This window comes from Megachile rotundata, chromosome 4 (assembly GCF_050947335.1).
Source record: "Megachile rotundata isolate GNS110a chromosome 4, iyMegRotu1, whole genome shotgun sequence".
In the NCBI taxonomy this organism is placed as follows: Eukaryota; Metazoa; Arthropoda; class Insecta; order Hymenoptera; family Megachilidae; genus Megachile; species Megachile rotundata.
Window position 1 is genome coordinate 21,184,903 of NC_134986.1, and position 18,186 is coordinate 21,203,088.

An 18,186-nucleotide genomic window follows, 5' to 3' on the forward strand; every position below is an offset into this window, starting at 1 on the left:
ATAAAATAAAGAATTTAATTTAAGTTTGTCGATGCAATAAAGTCTCGGAAAGTTTAAACCGGAGAGATTCGCTTATATCAAGAATTTACTGTACCGACATATACACAAGATATTGCCACGTGTAAGTAGCATTAAAAAAAAATCCTCGTACAAGGATTATTTGAAAAATGTCTGTAGGACGAGGTGCTTTAATAGTTTTCGAAGGATGTGATAGAGCAGGAAAATCTACTCAAGTGAAAATGTTAATAGAAGCTTTAAAGAAACGAAACATTCCTACAGAAGCACGAGCTTTCCCAGGTAAATATAGTAAATCTCTTCTATACTTCTATCGATAAACGTTCATTCAAAATAACTGAATATTCGAATTGGACATAGTCTTCTGTTTAAATGCGTAAAACGCATATTGTTTTCGTGTAAACAGAACAATTATCAACAATTATTAAAATACAAATTATTAATATTTATCGATTACACTATCGAATAGTTTGTTTCTTAGGTTATGAGCTTAAGTATATAATACTTCTGTATGTTTACAGATAGAACTACGCCTACTGGAACATTGATAAATAACTTTTTGTGTAACAAATTAGAGCTGCCTCCCGAAACAACACATTTATTATTCTCTGCAAACCGTTGGGAAGTTAAAGAGGATATAATAAAAAGTTTACAGAACGGTGTAACTGTAATTATTGATAGGTAAGCAATAAAATAGTTGTGAGTGATTATAAAATATTTTTACACGATTCAATTATTACTTAACTGTTTTGATATTGTTGCAGGTACGCAGGTTCAGGTGCTGCTTATACAGCTGCATTGAGCGGTAAATGTTTAACTTGGTGCAAAGAAGCTGATAAAGGATTACCTTCTCCAGATTTGGTGATTTTACTTAAAGTTTCAGAAAAAACTCAGTGTTCACGCAGTAACTGGGGATCTGAACGTTATGAAAATAGTGAATTTCAGAAACGTGTTGCTTTAAACTATGAGAAATTGATTGAAAAAACATGGAGTAGTATAGATGCTAATGGAGAAACATTAGAAATTCATTCCCAAGTACTAAAACAAGTATTAAATACTGTACAAAAAGTTAAAAATTTACCCATAGGAATGTTGTATATGCCTCCTCCTTGATTATTAACTGTATTTTATATTACAATTTAAAATTTATCATATTCAGTTCAAAAATGAAATCTTTTTATAGAGCCATAATAAAAAATGTTAAGTTATTTCATTTCCATACAAGATGCTATTGCACTGTACTTTACAATCAAACTATATTTCCGTCTTAGAAGAAAATGTACTTCATACATGGAAATGGAAATTTCTCGTGAACGTTAACACTGAAAAGCGAATGAGAAAATGCACTTTATGCGATCGTGTTCACGCATACAAGAATGTGTATCGTGACGTAAAGTCATAGAAGTGGAGCGTTCACGCGACGTCTTATATCATTTGCACTTATTTTTATGTGTTTATGTCAGTGTATGATGTTGCGGACAATAATATATTTTTTCACAGCAATTTGTGTTCTATAATAACCAATGATTACAATTAAAGAACTTAACAAATTAAATATCTTTTAAAAGATTAAAAAAAGAGTATAATATATTACTTAGAAACTAAAAGTTAGTAGAAGATACCAAAAAGATTTATGTATTTTACTTCATACTAAATTTCCGCGTAGCGATAAAAATATATAAAATTTGTTCAACAATGACTCCAATCAGATCATTTCCTAGAATTATTGAAAATGTGGAAATGCGTATACTGAATTCGATCAACAACAGAAGGACGACTAGCGTGAATTATTACGGCGGCACAGCGGTATCTCATAAATCTTTTAACATCATTTGCATGTGATAGATCATTGCATTGCTCTGTAGCAACAGCAGGTGTCGCAAAATATGTTACTAGCTTGCAGATACAACGTTTCCAATAGCGGAGAGAATTGTGAGAAAATACGTGTTCCACGTCCGCGGAAACGAAAGAATATTAGACACGAATATTCTAGAATTGTCGTTCATCGCGTTGCATGTTGGTTTTTAACAAATTTTTCTATTTAACCTTTTTTAATGTACAAGCCTAATTTCGATACACGTATGGCCGAACTAAGTGTTACTGAAAATCTGTAATCATTGATCATTCTTTAGGAGAATCTGATGGTTGCGCGTTGAAAATACTCGAATCAACGGTACTCTCATCATTTCGTATTCCCACAGAGCAATTCGGGTTCTGTGATCCGAATACGAAGTTAGTTTCAAATTGTTTCGACCAGTTATTATCCACTTTTGATCGGTTTTCATGCGGTTCGTCAAGAGAGGGATCGTCTTCGGAAGGTCTCTTTCTGTTTTCCTCAAAAGTAGACGTCTCTTGACAAGCGGAGGACTTTTCGTCGTTTAAACTTACTTTTGTATTTTTCTGACTTTTCTCAGAATTTTCGGTGCTCAATTCAGACTTTGTTTCTTGCGTAACATTTTGCGCAATTTCTGACAGAGAATTCGTACCATTCCAGGAGGTGGATGGCTGATTTTCATTATTTAAGACCATGAAATTCGTAGAAATTTCATTTGTATTCTCTTTCATTTGCGCGTGTTCTATTCTCATCGCTTGTTCGCTCGCACAATTCGTTTCTTCATCGTTTTTAAACAATTTCGAGAGTTTCGAAGTGTCGACCTGTGCACTAATCTCCTGCAGGGACGCGCTAAAACTATCGATTAGCTTCTTGGTATATTCAGCGTTTACCAACGACGTTAGAGTCAAAGCTTTGTTTACGATTGCCTGCAGGGATTCTCTTGCGCTGTCTGCTTCTGTGCGTTGTCTTTGAGACTCCTCTTCATGTTTGAACCTCTTTTTGCCCATTGATCTCGAATTAGTAGCGTTCGAATCGCACGACACAAAAGAACTTTTAACACGTTTGTCTTCGGACTTGCATTGTTCGTCCGTCAAGGATCGAGTTTCACTGTAAACTCTTTTACGAGATTTCTTTTCTGTTACCGCGTTCTCCGTCGCAATACTTGTTGCATCGCGATGTTCGTCTTTTAAGTTTTTATGTGCATGGTATCTGAACTCTGAAGGTATTCGTTGGATTCTAAACTCTGCATCGTGTCGGGGCGACAACCCCGAAGAACTTTTTTTCACTAATTCTTTATCGTTGTTTGTTATCGAAATTGATTTGTCTTCGTCAATTTGTAACACGTTTTTGCAAGTGCTTGTACGCAGATTATAAGCGCAACATCGATAGCTTTTCCCGTTGAACGGTTGTTCGTCCGAAAGCTTGTCGTCGAATGTCACGAATCTTTTAAAAGAAACGTTCGTATTCAATTTGTCCCAAAAATCGCAGTCGAGTTGAAGAAGACAGTCGTCGGTTCTGAAGTGAGTCCTCTGAAAGCTGAATATTATGATCTCGCGAGGTATCGTCTCCCATGCTTTGATCACAGATTGTAGGATGTCGCGGAGGTTCCACTTTTCGGAATACTGTTTCTGTCGTTCCGCGTACCTTTAACAAATATTTTATACTAGTCAGTATTCCAAATTCGCTTAATTCGAAATTTCTTATTACATCGATCGTTTACCTTCGTCTGAAGATCATCTTTATATAGTGAAAAACATCTTTCCGCAGAGGACGTAATAGAGGCGGGAAATTTTCGGGAAAATAAACGAGGTTCAGATTACTTGGTTCGAAATCTTTTAACGCGTTCATCCTGTTTCTTCGCAAAAATAGCAAGATCTTTCGATTGCTTTTAAACATTTGTTCGTTCACGTTCGACAGCCAATTCTTGAACTGCTCGTCCTTGATGTAAGAGTCCGTGCTGTTATAATAAACGTGTTCTTTCACCGTTGTAGTCGAAGGATACGATCCGCAGATCAATAGGGGTAATTTAGTTGACCCGGATGAGTTGCAACCCATCAAGATCGTTATTCGATTTCTTCGCGACTCGCTGTCAATTTCATCCAACACGTGTCTTGACGGCGGAACGTCTGTATACATGGTTAACTCGTCCACGTGGAATAGGTCGTTATGTTTGTATTTAATGATCGTCGATCTCATTAAATCGATCCAGTTTCGATAGTTGGTAAATGTAGGACCCGTATGATCGGAGAGATCGGTAGAGAAACCGTGTTCCCTCAAAAAATTTTGTAACCATCGTTCTGAACACTTGAAACCTATTATAATAGAAAAAAGTAACGTTGAGCAAAGAAGTTCCTATCTCCATATTCGAAACATTTATTCAAAGAAAATTTTGTCAAAGAGATTACATACCGTTCAGACCACGTGTCTTTGACAATTCAAATGCTTTTTCTCGTAGCATACGTCGGTCGAGATAAGTATTCGTTGCATGCATTTTACAGGTCCATCTTAACAATTCTTCTTTGATTGCCTTCATCTTTCGCTTTTCCGAAAATTCTGAAATCTCTCTGTATAACATGAAAAGTTTATGATCAATTTAGCATATACAGTAAAAAGAAAGAATAATGATTTTCGTTTGCTGGAAAGACGATAAAGGTTTTATAATTGCTGGACTCACTGGCGATTTTCGATTGTCGATCAAACATCGCATTGTGTTATCTCGATTACGTGACGACTCAGCGTTATTTTCAAAGGGGTCAAACATTTGGGTTACATCAATTATTAAGGGCATTAGCGGGACATTGCGTTTAAACTTCGTTACTCGAACGTTTCATCGACATTTCGCCAACATTGTAGTTCATTTTTCGTCATTTTTAGATTTCTTGAAGAATTTCGCGGAAACTAATTCGATCGTTTCACGCAACAAAGATTGACGTAACAAACTCGGTAACGAGAATCGCCATGAAGTTACGCCGGAGATTTATGCAAAAATATCTGATTCTACCGACGAAGCAATTTTCTAGGAGAGTAGGGTAAAAACGGGTTTTATTTTCATGGGATATACGCGGTAGAAGAGCCGTGCGTTGACCGCTCGATGAATATCATTCATCCTGCGCGCCGAGTTAAATTGCATTTCTCCGGGGCGTCGTCCTGACGAGACACTTGCCATCGTAAATTTTCATCTAGAACGCCACGCTTTATATCATCACGTTTTTCCTCTCGCTGTTTCTTACGATTTTCTGTTCTCCTGTCTACACCAATCATTGATCGTCTTTTAACCCTTTCATTATTAAACACCACCATAATTACCACCCGTAAACCTCTCTACAGAACGCTAAGAAAATAATGCTGATAACTGACAGAGGTCATTCTCGACGCTATATTAGATATATATTTGTAAGAGAAACTTTGTTGAAAGATTAACCATCCGATTACTACCCGCACCGAAGCAATAGCAATTATTGTATACAAGTATAGTATAGTAACATGCTATAGAACGACGCGATGAAGGATTCATATCTGCAAGGAATGCTGTAATCACTGACCTACTGAGGCAAAACTATAATTTCATACGTATTTTAGCTTCTGCCGCTCGATGTTTAAAGTATATCGCTGCTACTTTACAACCATTTCCATGTATTTGAAGAGGAATAGTACATATAGGATTTGAAAGGAGATAGACCGTAACAAAGACTAATTTGTATAACAAAAATATCAATTAAACATATTTCGAATTTCAATAATTTTGTAGAGAACAAAAATTTTTAATGATAACCATTTATAGAAAAAAAAGTTACAGTTTGAACAATTGCAAGGAATAAGAACGAACGTTATAATCCAGCGAAGAGTTTTATCACTCGTGGGAAGATCTGATTAATGGATGCTTGCATTCTCCGTGCCATTAGTAACACTTCTATGAAGCATGCTTCTGACGCCAGAAGGATCACTCTTGAAGGTGTTTTCCGTTTCGGAATCATCTTAGAAAAAACATTACAAATTACTCGTCAGGAAACAGTAAAATCTGTCTTGTAAATCCAGGTGACAGTGAATAATAGCGAAATGGTAAATAGAGTCATTACGGGCAACGAGTACTCTCGTATCGAGCGGTTGTTTTTATCGACGCTGTAACTAACGAACAAACACGCGACAACTAACAATTTCAGATTGTTTGTTTCCGATTGTGTCTAGAAATCAAATAAACTGTTTAGCGTACCACTTAAAAAACCTAGCGAGAGCTTAGGTTTAATCTAAAGAATTTCAGGGAGAGTCTAAGACGGTTGTTCAATGACTTGATAGCCCGAGAGTGAGTTAGATATGTCATTTAACTCGCTTTTTCTGTTCCGTTTACCGCTTTACTTTTATTCTTATCGTTTGATTGATACGAGCGCATATTTGCCTTGTTATTCCTTGAACTGTTCAATTATTCATAGTCTAAATGACAATCAGAAGACAGTCACGTCCTGACGCGGTTAACTGCAAATGTATGTCCACGTACGTCTGTTTACCCTGGCGGCTTTCATTCCACCTTATCACAGCCGATGGAAAACCACGAACCACTGAATCTTCGCTGTTATTTATATGGTTGCTCGGAAACATTCGATTCCACTTATTGCGGCGACGTTGAGGATGATCGTCGGCCACAGTTCGTCTTCTGCCCATCCACCGCATTCTTTCGAGAGAAGTAGACCTTCTGCAACGTCAGGTAACTCGTGAAATTATTTATTTATTCGATCGTTTAAACTAAAACAATCCTTTCTCGAAAGATTTAAAGAAATTAATATAACATAATGCTGTCGGAGTTTGAAAAATTGAAATTAGCAGTGTAAGGACGTCACAAAAGAATGTGTAGTGCTGTGTTACATATCACTTTCGGTTTTCTCAGATAAGTCGTAAGCGGAACAACATTAAACTATTATTTAAGAATTTAGAGTTATAAATTGTTTAAGAAAAAGGGTGCCATTTTCCAATTCTATAAATTGTATAATATCATCAATTAAATAGCTTTGTCGAAATTGAATCGCGATAAAAGATAAGGATGTTGGCGGTACTTCTTTTAATATTTCATGAACAGTGGAGTGCTGAAACACGTAAAATAGTCAATGTACTCTATCGTAGAAAATAAACGCGAACAGCGTTTCGTATTCGAATTATTGTTAGCAAACTAACGATCGACAATGGGACAATGTATTATCGTAAAAACGAATTTACACACTTGAAATGGCTTTTGTGGGTTCTTTGCAATAGCTCGTGCTGAAAATTTCCTCTTTTTGTGGTCGAACAAATATTTCAAATCGATAGCACCCGTACCAGGAAACAATGATTAATAGCCAGTTATAATAGGAACGCGATTCGTTTCATATTCCGTTTTATAATCTACTTCGTAAGTTACTCTTTCACACGATCTTCTTGCAAATTAAAATCTTTACGAGGATATTTCGAATCGCGCGATATAATTTATTTGTAAAATTACAGTCGAACATCGTAGTTACACGAGAGATCGCAAGGCTTAGCTAATCGAAGGAATGAACATTTTCGAAAAAGAGTTTGCGCATCATCCCAGAAGAGAAGTTTACTCGAGGAGCATCATCCGCGTGAAACCGTTCGACGCGGAAAGCACGTCCGCGAAAGTAACCGACGAGAAAAAGAACGCTAAGAAAAAGTATCATGGGCCAGAGTCGCCATTGTACACGGCGATTTACCCTTCAGTTTGCATAACGAAAGTATTTGGCTTGGCACCGTACGATTTCACGGACGACCAAACGGTACCCTCCAACATCTGTCTCATATTTTCATTCACATTCATGACCATCTACTGTTACATCATCTACGTCGTGTACTTAAGATTTACTACTCTTAAACGAGAGAAACTAGTTTTCGGTGTCGTGGAAACTACAAAGGTAATTTTCATTCTATAATCAGAGTCCGTGGCCGGGGATGAAAATCTTCGAAATATCGATTTATTCGCAGGTGATCGTGAATTATTTGGTGGCCATGTACGAACTCGTAGCAACGATAGTAACCAGGAAATCGTTCATCCGAATTTGGAACGATCTTCAAAATTTCGACGAAAAGCTCAATCAACTGGGCTACCCGCGTAACGAAACAAAAACCGAGATCGTATGTTGGGTTCTGTTGATCAGTCAGACTATTGTTTGGATCGTCGTCAATCAGAGCGGTATGTACGCGTTCGACGAGACCTGGTCGTTCAACATCAGCTACATGACCATTTATATCGGCACCGCGGTATCCGTCTACAAATTCTTCGCGATGGTGACTTTTCTTGGACAACGATTTCATCAATTGAACGAGATAGCCAGAGAGAATTTACCGCCTCAAGTCGGATATCACAGCAGCATCGTCAGTAGAAAGGTGAAAGGCTCGATTTATCTAAATTACCATCCGAACAGCCAACGATCGTTCGAGCAACAAAAACCGCGTACGAACGTAAAACTTTTTTGATATTTACTTAAGAAAGACTATCCAAGATCTTCACGGTGAACTGATGTTATACGGCGAGGCACTGGATTCTCTTTACACCTGGCCACTGTTGTTCTGGCTTATAAACTTGAGCGTGCACAGCGTCAGTAGCCTGTATTTCTTCATCGATTGGATGATTCTGTCTCCTTGGACCAATTCGACTTGGCTTCTATTATTTAACGTGTGGTCTTGGTTGCTCGTATTTATGATACAACTTTTGGTTTTGCACATCGGTTGCGATTACACGACAACACAGGTGAAAATTAATGCCCCCAGTCACGATCTACCTTTATTTTTTATCTTAACTTTTTTGACGCGATTTTTAGGCTAACAGTATGGCTGCGATTCTAGTCGAATGGGACGCCAGAGTAATTAAAAGATTTCCATACGACGTAAGTATCCGAGTATTTAGTTACGAGGGACCTTTTTCTCGTAAATTTTTTATTAATTAAGCTATTCGTATTCGAGGTCATATTAGAAAATTAAAGAAAAGGACAGCTAACGGAATGCTGCGTTGCTAAAACTTTCGTTATAATTAACGTAATTGTTCAATCGAATTTCGTTCTTTACAGGACACGATTCGTACCTCGTTACACTTTCTGAACAGACGTCTTCGTTTCTCTGCAGGTGGTCTTTTCGACGTGAAATTGTCGCTTCTGAGTTCGGTAAGTTCATTTTGTACCATCTCTAAGGAGAACGAGACTAAGTGCTCGTAATAAGACGTAATATTCTTTTCTTCTTTTGCTTTGCACACGATGCAACTCGAAGGAAAGGTAGCTTTGCGACGATGTTTCCAATCTCGCGGTATTACTCGACATTTTCACCGGAAGTATAAGATTATTTGAACTTTGTTTAATAAGCATGATTATAGAACGTGACAGTACCTACCGCAAATTACATCCTCAAAAAGCTTTCAGCATTCCGCGATCCGCTTCTCAATTTGCCGAAGCTCTCGTTTCGACGTTGAAACGAGTGAACGAGTTCGCGGTAGCTTCCTAACTTTATACCATTTTCCGACCAAACGTTTCCGTATATCCCTTAGCACGTTCGAGATCGCCATTTTGTTTTTCGACGAGTTATTTATCGCGGCTTACAGAACATTTACTAATTAACGTAGGATATACAGGGTGGCTCTTCGAAACAAACAAACTGTTTACTGCTGATATTTACAGATCGTTGGGATGCTGTCGACGTATCTGATAATCCTCCTGCAATTCCCGGCTTAAGCGTCGACGAATCAAAGGAAAGCAAGGATTAGCTCAAGAGATTCGGTAAAATCGATACGTTCTTCCATTATTTATCGACAACCGTTGTAGGGCAACAGTGATCGATTACAAGAGCAATGAACTCGAAGACTAAGGTAAAGATGCTCCAGTAAGTGGTAAAATTAGTACACTGCGTATAATACTAGGTAGAACATGAATTGAAATGTCGAACTTTCTACGTTATATTTGAACCTATTATTAGCAATAAATTTAAAGATATAAACCGTATAATGTATTATGGATACGTTTTTCACCGAACAGTAATGTATACCGTCGTCTGACCATATCTCCTCGAAACTACTTTCTTATCGATAAGTAGTACGGCCAGACTTTCTACGTACCAGTGATTCGTTACCCGCCTTCTATGTCGTATTCTAAGCTTACGGGACGATGCGATATATTTCCGAAATGTGAAAAATTATAATTAGAAGACATACCGGAGGGTCTAGAAGCAAAATAGAAACATAATTACGGCGCAAAGGGTTGAATAACATTTTTTCTTAAGGAGCAAGGCGCAATGTACAAGGAAGACATAAAAAAAATCATTGACACTGGACACGATCACCGAAGGCACGTTGCAGCAATTTTCTAGGTCATCAGTCTGGAAAATTGCTTTCCTTCCATCGTCCTGACTCTTTCTTTTCTTCTCTGTTACGCAGCCACCAAACGGTGTATACCAAATTCTTTCTCGTACGCGAGCAACTTTATTGGCCCGTTAAAGTCACCGCACCATCCACACCTGGTTGTATTAAAGACTTTTCTCCGCGTTAAGTGTAGTTATTCGAGTCGTACATCAGAATTCGTCGCGTTACGTAAAATTTAAGGAATCCTATTTTATCAGAATTCGAAAATTTCTCGCTACATTATGGCCGATTGAAATCGCGTTAAATTCATCGAGCGAATATTCTTGGCCTTTTCTGCCAGAGACGCGCCGCGTGAAAGAACTCGTGAAACGTTTCCGGTTAATCCAGTTAGACCACTTCCTTCCAAGAAGTTACTTCCTCTTCTTATTCACCATGGGAATACCGCGAAATGTACGAAGCTCTTCGCGTTTTACGAACTTTCTAATCATACGTACGTTTCTTCGAAGGTTCTTTTTCTTTCCTTCTTTCGGACGTTCGTTTCATCTCCTTTGAAACTCGCTAGATTGCAACAGGAAATAAAGAATTCGAACAATTTCGCTGGACGAAAATCACCCATAACTGCTGGCTAATACGATTGACCTAATTCGAGATATTTAAATCCTCGCTGTCTAAAGTCGGCTGTTTCGTCGGAAACAGAGGGAGAGTATTCGAGCGATGTTTTAGCGATTTCCTAGCGGCGCGTGTTTCTTACCGGAATGACGTTCCATAAATCTCAATCTGCAAAGGATCGGAGATTTCAAGCTGTCCCTTGCCTCGGGTCTCTTTTCTTCCAGCGTAGAGTTAACGAACTCGTTACGCTAAATTAACGTGCCGTGCCACTCGTAAATTACCTTGAATTAATACTATCAATCAGGACGGAGAGGTTGGGAGTACCATTCGATAAATAACAAGAAAATATCTTTATTAACACGGTTTAAGATGATGGATAGTACGTGACTTCATCAATTAACACCTTTTACACGGACTCGTTATTGACGCTTTCGCTAATGGTTGGAAAGATTATTTCAACTGGACAGAAAAATAAAAACTCTAGCGCGTTGTTCTGACGTAAAAGTATCGCAAAATTACATTTGTAATAAGTTTAAAGTTTAACGATGTTAATTATATAAATCTCTTTCGCTAATACCCTTACTATTAAATGGCTTCGTTGAAACAAACAATGGATCAATCAATTTTAGTATTAATACTGTTTATAAGAGAATAGCCCGTTTTGTATCGGCCGTGGGTGGAAATAACGCGGAATGTTGATTGTTTCTTTCTCACGATGTTTCCCGCGGACAGGTATCGTAAATTATCAGTGACCCAAAAATTCGAAGCCCTTGACACGAACATCCGTGAGCTACCCGTACTCCGCATGTATGCGTCCCACTGCACTCTGCACATTCAGAGATGCACTAATGGCTAGCCATTTCGACCCACGCTTCGAACCTACGTCATACCTTGTGCATATGACCTTTTACGTCAGCAGACCATTTCCGACTATGACACCGCGAATTCGCAGGTATTTTCCTTTCTTATTTTTAATTTAATACTTTATTAATCGCTTACTTAGTTGGTCAGTGGATTAGTTTAGTTACTGATCATTTTATTTCTTATTTTATGTAAAATAAGAACAGAAATTCCAAATGTTTATATTCTGGATATGTAAAAGGAAATTGCTGTTTGCGAATAGGTACTGTTCAGTGTCAAGTTTCTGATCGTTATGATATCTGAATTTCCAATTATCTAGACGTCGAATATCGGATCCTTTAGCTATCGAACGCGCGATGGGAAATTACTGAACTAGCGGATATGGAAACAGTGATACGCAAATACACGAACAGATACGCTATTACAAATTCAGAGAGACAATCTGTTATCCTACTTCTAATTAACTAAACATTACGGTGTTGTAACAGATTATATTCTTACCGATTCTCTCCAACGAAGGTGTCCCGCGAAAAGAGCAAGCACAATGTAAATTTGCAAGATCGTTGAAAATTTTATTGAGAAAAATCTACAACATTAATTCGTATACACGCAGTATACGTAACATGGTAATTACATTTGCACAGTTTCTTTCTTTTCATTTACCGTGTAATTATTACGCTCCCTAGTTTACCTAATTTGTCCTTATTTAAACATACGTTATGGCACATTACACGTAATACTGATACGTAACGAGATCACAAAGTAAAATTCTGAACACTAAACTCGAGTTCTCTGCAAATATTTCTTCACAGAAATATAGGAGACTTTTCTGTCGCTTCTCTAACGAACCGTGTTTACAAATCGTTTCACGTCCTATATCCTCGTTTACCGTTTTCTTTCAAAAAACGAACAGGATACTTACTCGTTTAAATCTAAAAATATTATACACAAATTATGGCGGTTGTCGTAAGAGCATTTAAACAAAGTAAAAATAAAACACGCAACTTCCGCTTTTCGTTCGAGCACATTGGTCTTTTTAACCTATTCGTATCGCGTTTATGCGAAAATTTCTTTCTACAAAATTTCTTGCTTATTTCTCAAAATTATTGCATTACGCGGGTGGATTAAAACTACAAATAGAAATACATATACAAAAGCGTTTCGGGATCTCGTGAAATATATCTCGCGAAATATACGAGACTCCGTCACGCAACGCTTTTTTTCCCTCCGCTTAAAACGTGCAACTGCTAAAATATACGGTACAATCGTAAAATAACGCGTACACAATTTGATGTGTATACGAAAACATTACACGAAGCGTATTTTGCTGGATTAAGCGTTAAAACCATGAATAGCTAACAGTCCTAAGCGTCTATAGTCAGTATTCGCATATATAAAGTTTGTACTATACAGTCCCCCGACAAATTACTCCGTATAAACAAATTGTCGTATAATATAAAATCTGTCAGTAACTTCTACCGAAAAATTGTCTAAAAAAGCAGTTCGTATGCGATTGCGACACGCCGCTAACCCTTTGCAATCTATATTGGCTGTAGTATTTAATGCAACGATAAATTGAATTAATTATTATAAAAATTTAGTGTTGTAGATAATTTTGGCAAACTTACATGAATATCTAATAAAGTTATCCGAAGTTAAAAATGTGAAACTGCTCTTAAAATTTCTTTTCTATAAAAAAAAGTGAAAATATCGTTTGTTAAGTTGTAAAGGGTTAAAAGAATATCGAGCGCGATAAGAAGAATCGTCGTTTAAACAGCAGTACGCATTTCGTCAATGGTCAAGTCGTTCAAAGATGGGACTTTGTTATCGAGATACATATTGCCGTTTCTTGTCTCGACAGTAGCGCAACGAACCTCCAATGTTCGAGGGACCGCGTAAATGCTCGGAGGTGCAGATTCGAACGACTGCACGCTTCTTCTCGATGCGACGATGTCCTCGTAGACGCTAGATCTTGGTCTGTCAAGAACAGTGGATTTTGGAACATCGTAAATTGGTTCCGTTCGCTTTCCCTCCGAATCCAATCTCAGCTCGTTCTCAGATTTCGATAAGAACCTCCTTGGTACATCGTAATTGCTCTCGGTCGATGAGGAACTGCGACAGGATACCGATGAATATACGTCCATGCAGCTTTTGCGAAATTCAACTTCGTACAGGTCGTTCTTAATGATCACCGATGACTCCTCGCTGTCGCGAGATTCTTGAACGTCGCACGTTTCCTGAAGCTCGTCCATCTTCGTCAAGGATACGAACGGATGTTTCGGAATCTTGGAGAGGCAAGGATGCTTCGGTAACCTCGTTATCACTGGCCGAACCGGAGAAGGCGGATGAGTCTTCTTCGAGATCATCTTGCGATCCAAGGACATCGTGATAAATTTTGTAGACGACGGGTAGGCTGGTCCTAGATCCACTTTTACGTCCTCCCTTGGCATCTCGGTTAACAGCAATTTCTTTCTGTTTCGTTTGCTGTAACGTAACACAAATAGATTAAATTTTCATTCGCGCATTACATAAAATTAATGTCAAAAAATATTTTAAAGTTCTCAAAAGTTCTAAACAGTTTTTCTTATGGAACAAATAGTAAAACGAGAGAAAGTCTTTCGCAGTTGACTATAAAGTATTTTATTAAAATATTGAACGCATACCTTGAGCACGCATACGTGTCAGAGAACACCTCGTCTTCCTCTTCCTCCTCCAAATTCTTCGGTCTGAATGTTGTAAGAGTGCCTCTTCTTTCGCGTTCGATGTAACTGTTCTCCTGATGTAGCAGCACCTCCGTAATCGAAATTAACGAATTCAGAGATGACGAAGAGACGGACTTATCGTCGTAGCCCGAATCCTGAAGTTCGCGCGAGTCCTGGTATAAATTCCTTTCGGACGAAAACAGTTTGCACTTCTTCTCCAAGGTCCTCTTCCCGGTCAAGGCGTTCAGCAACTTCTTCAAGGATCTCTTTCGCGGTAATTTTTTCCCGGTAATTGGTATCCAATCGATGGAAGTATCCTCCACTTCGATTGGTTCTTTCAGGTACGCTCCAACTACCTTCGGTGTCTTGTCCACGCTGGATATTTCTCGAACGAAACAATCGTCGATGTCGTCGTAGTTTTGACGATCGTTGATCATGGTGCTGGTCTTCTGTAACGCGTTTCCTTCCAACAGAATAGTCTCCTCGGGGTCTGGCAACGTCAAATCGAAATCAACGCTGTCCATACTCTTCGTTTCGTCCAGTGAAGAGACTTTCGACGGACTGAAAAGGAAATTCGATGCTCGAATTTTATCCTTGTCGAACTTGAAGTTATCGGAACTGTTCGAACTGCGATCCTTTGAATTCTGACAATCGACATGCACGGGATCCCTGTAGATCTCCGATGATGCGCTCGAGTCTCCGCAACTATTGGAAGGGGAAGAAAAGATTGCAAACTTCTTACGGTTCTTCGAGCTTTCGCTTCTATCCTTGGATATCGTGTTTTCATTTTTAATCTCGTCCGGAGGAGATTTATCGGAATCAGGAACTTTCAGCTCTTCGCAAGAAACGTTAAAAGGAGAGCCAAAAATCCCGGATCTTCTTAAACCGCTCCGCTCTTCCGACTTTTCAACGTTCTGCCGTCGATTTGAATCGTCGAATTTACTCGTACGATGTTGCGGTTCTTCGGGACTGGTCTTGAAATTACTACCGAACACCTTGAATTTTCTTTTGGGCGTTTCGATCAACGGGGAGGCGTCTTCTTGCTTCGATTCTTGCGCTGCTTTGAGGTCGTTATACCTTTTGTACTTTACCTCGAACGCTGTTACGATCTTCTTGACGAAGTTCTTCTGCTTGAACTGCTCGATGCTTATGTCCTGCGACTTGGTGGGCGAAAGAAAACCAGTCTCGAATTCGCGGATAATACTCTCCAAGTCCGGCATCTCGGGAGGCGTCTTCGGGGAATCGGAAGTTTTCGTAGGAGTCGGATGTTTGTAGGTGTTACACGGACTGTTCATGTCCAGAGGTCTCATAGCATTTGTCCCCAAGGGGTTGGACGGAAGTTGGTACTTGGTCTGTGAATAATTCCCGAGCTTCCTGATCCAGTTTCTTTGCGACGAACCTGACCTTCCGGTCTCGTTTTTCTTCCTTGTCTCGTCTTTCTCTTTCTCGTTTTGCACGTTTAGCTGCAACGTGAAAATGTCAATTAGGAAACGCATTAAATACCTTTTATCTTTTCACCAAAATTTCAAAATTAATTCATTTTGATATCTACAAAGTGTAATGAAAAGTGACTACGATAAAAAGATTGAGTAACAAACCTGTTCGGTGCTGTTCATCTTCAGCATATTCTGCAAGAACGCGTTCATTTTCGAAGCGCTGATTTTAACAAGTTGATTCGCTATGTACGTAAGCGTTTTGGTTATATTCGCGAATAAACACGGTCGTTTACAATTAAATTCGAAACGATTTCAAGCTCGTCAGCACGTAATTCACATTTTATTACGGTACATCGCCTATTCCATTGAGTATATACAGATTGAGCTATCGCTATGAAACGTGTTTTACTCGATCGTATGAAATTGGTGAAAATCGACACTTTGAAACTTCACTGTCAAATGGGAGGCGCAGACATAAACCGGCCTTTTTGTAGCTGTCGAAACATCGAAGGGTAGGTGAGGTACCCCTACCACCGGGTAATTGAAATTTCGAGCCGAGAGGGGACAGTCGACGCTTATGCAGGTATATTTCAACGCGTTAATAACTTCAAAATTCCATACATACTAAGTAAAGAGTAAATTGTTTATATTTATATATGATAAATATCAAAGGCATAGTTCATATTTTTTTTATGTTTGATTTTTTGAAAGTCTTATTCCACTGAATTTATCAAAAGTCATGTGTTGTACAAATGGTAATGTAAAAGCGAAAGATAAAAAAGGAGAAATGTATATTTTCCGCTATAAGTTTATCGATAAAATAAAATTGTGATATTTCACTCTAATGCAAATTTAACTTCATAACTCTAACCATAGTCAGATCTGCAACGAATCGCAACAAACAATTTCTGAACGATCACATTTCCAGAGTAGTGGAAAGAGGAAGAAAAACACGGTAATGGTACCGTTTGAAAACATCGGTGCATAATATTTATCGCAAAGATATCGTGTTAATTTATCTTATGAATAAAAATATTTTTTACCTGCGATAATATTCGGCTCGCCGTAGCATATTTCTGTAAAACTTTAGTTTCGGTCAATCCCTGCTTACAACTTTACCTGCGACGACGACAACGAGAAACAATAAAACGATATTTATCCGCCCTTGGGAACTTCCCAGTCAAACGATGTATTGTTCTCGTAAGGGAACGTTAATCCGACTACCTACAATCGAAATCGATCGACGTATTATGTAGGTATCGATACAATTTACATGTTGCTAGGTATATTTTACCGTTTCTGGCCGTACTTTCTTAAAATTCTTCATTAAATTTAGTTTGTAATAATTCGCCTACGCGCAGAATAAATATCGTTTAATAAAGCAGATTTCTTTCCTCTCAATCGTTAATTACTTAACGTATTTGCTAGAAACCTCTGTAACGATTCATTGCTAAAAACTCCGCTCTTCATCGAGTCGAGAAAAGCCACGAAAATGCGGGGAAAAACGCGAAACGGCCGTAATTAAAGCCAATTTCTTTCGTTTACCTTGGAATATTCAAAAAATACGAGGATGCAGAGATACCTGCACAGAGAATTAATTGCGTTTCTGATAAACGACGTCGCGGCGGGACTCTCTATGTATAAGTGATACGAACAAACGTAAAGCGCGCCTTAGCAGCGAACAAGGCAGAATTTCGATTAGTCCCGCGGAAAAAATAACACTCGATTAAATCTATGAGAATTGCTACGTAATTATTTTTGATCGTAATAACGTTTTTCTTATTTACGTTACACGAAGGATTTAATAAGAAAATTCGAGGAGAGACTGTTATTAAACGTTAATTAATTTATTCTGGCCAGAGAATGCGCAATTTATTGCAGCTTACAATATTCTCAAGACGCCCTGTATACTGGAAGTCGGATTTCGTTTAACAAGCGCTGGTGCAGATCGTAATTTCTCCTTGTTAGGAGCAAATATTGGATAGAAAACCAATAAAATGATGACACAAAGATACGTCGGTTTCCCCGGCACAAAAGAATCAAGCTATCGAATGTTGTGCTGTTTAATAGATATCGACGTACAAGCATCTTGTCTCTGCTCATTGCACACGAACGAGCTGAAATCGAGAAATACAGTTTATCGTTGGGTTAAATATCAGTGAAAAAAGGATGAGTCGGTTCGCTGGTCACAAGAAAGATCGCGCTATTTCTATCTTTTACGTATACGTTTCGTATTTACCTGTTGAAACGTTTCCGTGATTTTCCCGTAATATCATTTCTATCGAATATCGCTTTTCTGTCGACCGTTCGACGAAATGAAATTTGCAAAAAGGAGCAAACGAAACGGTTATACGAGCAAGCGGGCTCGTGGAATATCTGAACCTTTAAATAATTAACTGCGCCGTC

At 38.4% G+C, this 18,186-nt stretch overlaps 4 protein-coding genes across 7 annotated transcripts in view; 2 read left to right on the plus strand and 2 right to left on the minus strand.

Annotated features, from left to right (window-relative positions):
• The first annotated feature begins 20 nt into the window (after positions 1 to 20).
• Positions 21 to 1,518, plus strand: LOC100881296 (thymidylate kinase). Its single transcript, XM_003708179.3, has 3 exons — positions 21 to 297; positions 537 to 696; positions 780 to 1,518. The coding sequence occupies exons 1-3, from the start codon at positions 168 to 170 to the stop codon at positions 1,126 to 1,128; spliced, it is 639 nt and encodes a 212-aa protein (XP_003708227.1). The 5' UTR covers positions 21 to 167; the 3' UTR covers positions 1,129 to 1,518.
• Positions 157 to 4,780, minus strand: LOC100881183 (uncharacterized). Of its 2 annotated transcripts, XM_076530507.1 has the most exons (4): positions 4,524 to 4,780; positions 4,259 to 4,413; positions 3,570 to 4,161; positions 157 to 3,493 (listed from the first exon to the last, which is right to left on the minus strand). In XM_076530507.1, the coding sequence occupies exons 2-4, from the start codon at positions 4,380 to 4,382 to the stop codon at positions 2,137 to 2,139; spliced, it is 2,073 nt and encodes a 690-aa protein (XP_076386622.1). In that variant the 5' UTR covers positions 4,383 to 4,413; positions 4,524 to 4,780; the 3' UTR covers positions 157 to 2,136. The 2 variants fall into 2 exon arrangements, with proteins under 2 accessions (XP_076386622.1, XP_003708226.2); XM_003708178.3 differs by having other exon boundaries at positions 4,259 to 4,547.
• A 285-nt stretch (positions 4,781 to 5,065) lies between these two features.
• Positions 5,066 to 16,240, plus strand: LOC100881072 (uncharacterized). Its single transcript, XM_003708177.3, has 7 exons — positions 5,066 to 6,548; positions 7,319 to 7,743; positions 7,814 to 8,215; positions 8,322 to 8,579; positions 8,650 to 8,715; positions 8,896 to 8,988; positions 9,496 to 16,240. The coding sequence occupies exons 2-7, from the start codon at positions 7,369 to 7,371 to the stop codon at positions 9,547 to 9,549; spliced, it is 1,248 nt and encodes a 415-aa protein (XP_003708225.2). The 5' UTR covers positions 5,066 to 6,548; positions 7,319 to 7,368; the 3' UTR covers positions 9,550 to 16,240.
• Positions 12,190 to 18,186, minus strand: part of LOC100880958 (uncharacterized) — a 49,904-nt gene continuing 43,907 nt past the window's right edge. For 2 of the 3 annotated variants that reach the window (XM_076530506.1, XM_012296956.2), the window contains exons 2-3: positions 14,306 to 15,807; positions 12,190 to 14,126 (exon numbers count right to left, since the gene is read on the minus strand). In XM_076530506.1, the coding sequence (XP_076386621.1) occupies positions 13,412 to 14,126; positions 14,306 to 15,807 (2,217 nt within the window). In that variant the 3' untranslated portion in view covers positions 12,190 to 13,411. Of the gene's footprint in view, positions 14,127 to 14,305; positions 15,808 to 15,942; positions 16,251 to 18,186 lie in introns of those variants that run through there. The other variant, XM_003708176.3, reaches the window with a different exon arrangement.

Coding starts and splice junctions, on each gene's coding strand:
- LOC100881296 (XM_003708179.3), top strand. CDS start 168: ATGTCTGTAGGACGAGGTGCTTTAATAGTTTTCGAAGGATGTGATAGA. Junction 298..536: donor AGAAGCACGAGCTTTCCCAG/GTAAATATAGTA, acceptor GTATGTTTACAG/ATAGAACTACGCCTACTGGA. Junction 697..779: donor GTAACTGTAATTATTGATAG/GTAAGCAATAAA, acceptor ATATTGTTGCAG/GTACGCAGGTTCAGGTGCTG.
- LOC100881183 (XM_003708178.3), bottom strand. CDS start 4,424: ATGTTATACAGAGAGATTTCAGAATTTTCGGAAAAGCGAAAGATGAAG. Junction 4,162..4,258: donor AAAGACACGTGGTCTGAACG/GTATGTAATCTC, acceptor CTATTATAATAG/GTTTCAAGTGTTCAGAACGA. Junction 3,494..3,569: donor AAGATGATCTTCAGACGAAG/GTAAACGATCGA, acceptor TATTTGTTAAAG/GTACGCGGAACGACAGAAAC.
- LOC100881072 (XM_003708177.3), top strand. CDS start 7,369: ATGAACATTTTCGAAAAAGAGTTTGCGCATCATCCCAGAAGAGAAGTT. Junction 7,744..7,813: donor GTGTCGTGGAAACTACAAAG/GTAATTTTCATT, acceptor ATTTATTCGCAG/GTGATCGTGAATTATTTGGT. Junction 8,580..8,649: donor GCGATTACACGACAACACAG/GTGAAAATTAAT, acceptor CGCGATTTTTAG/GCTAACAGTATGGCTGCGAT.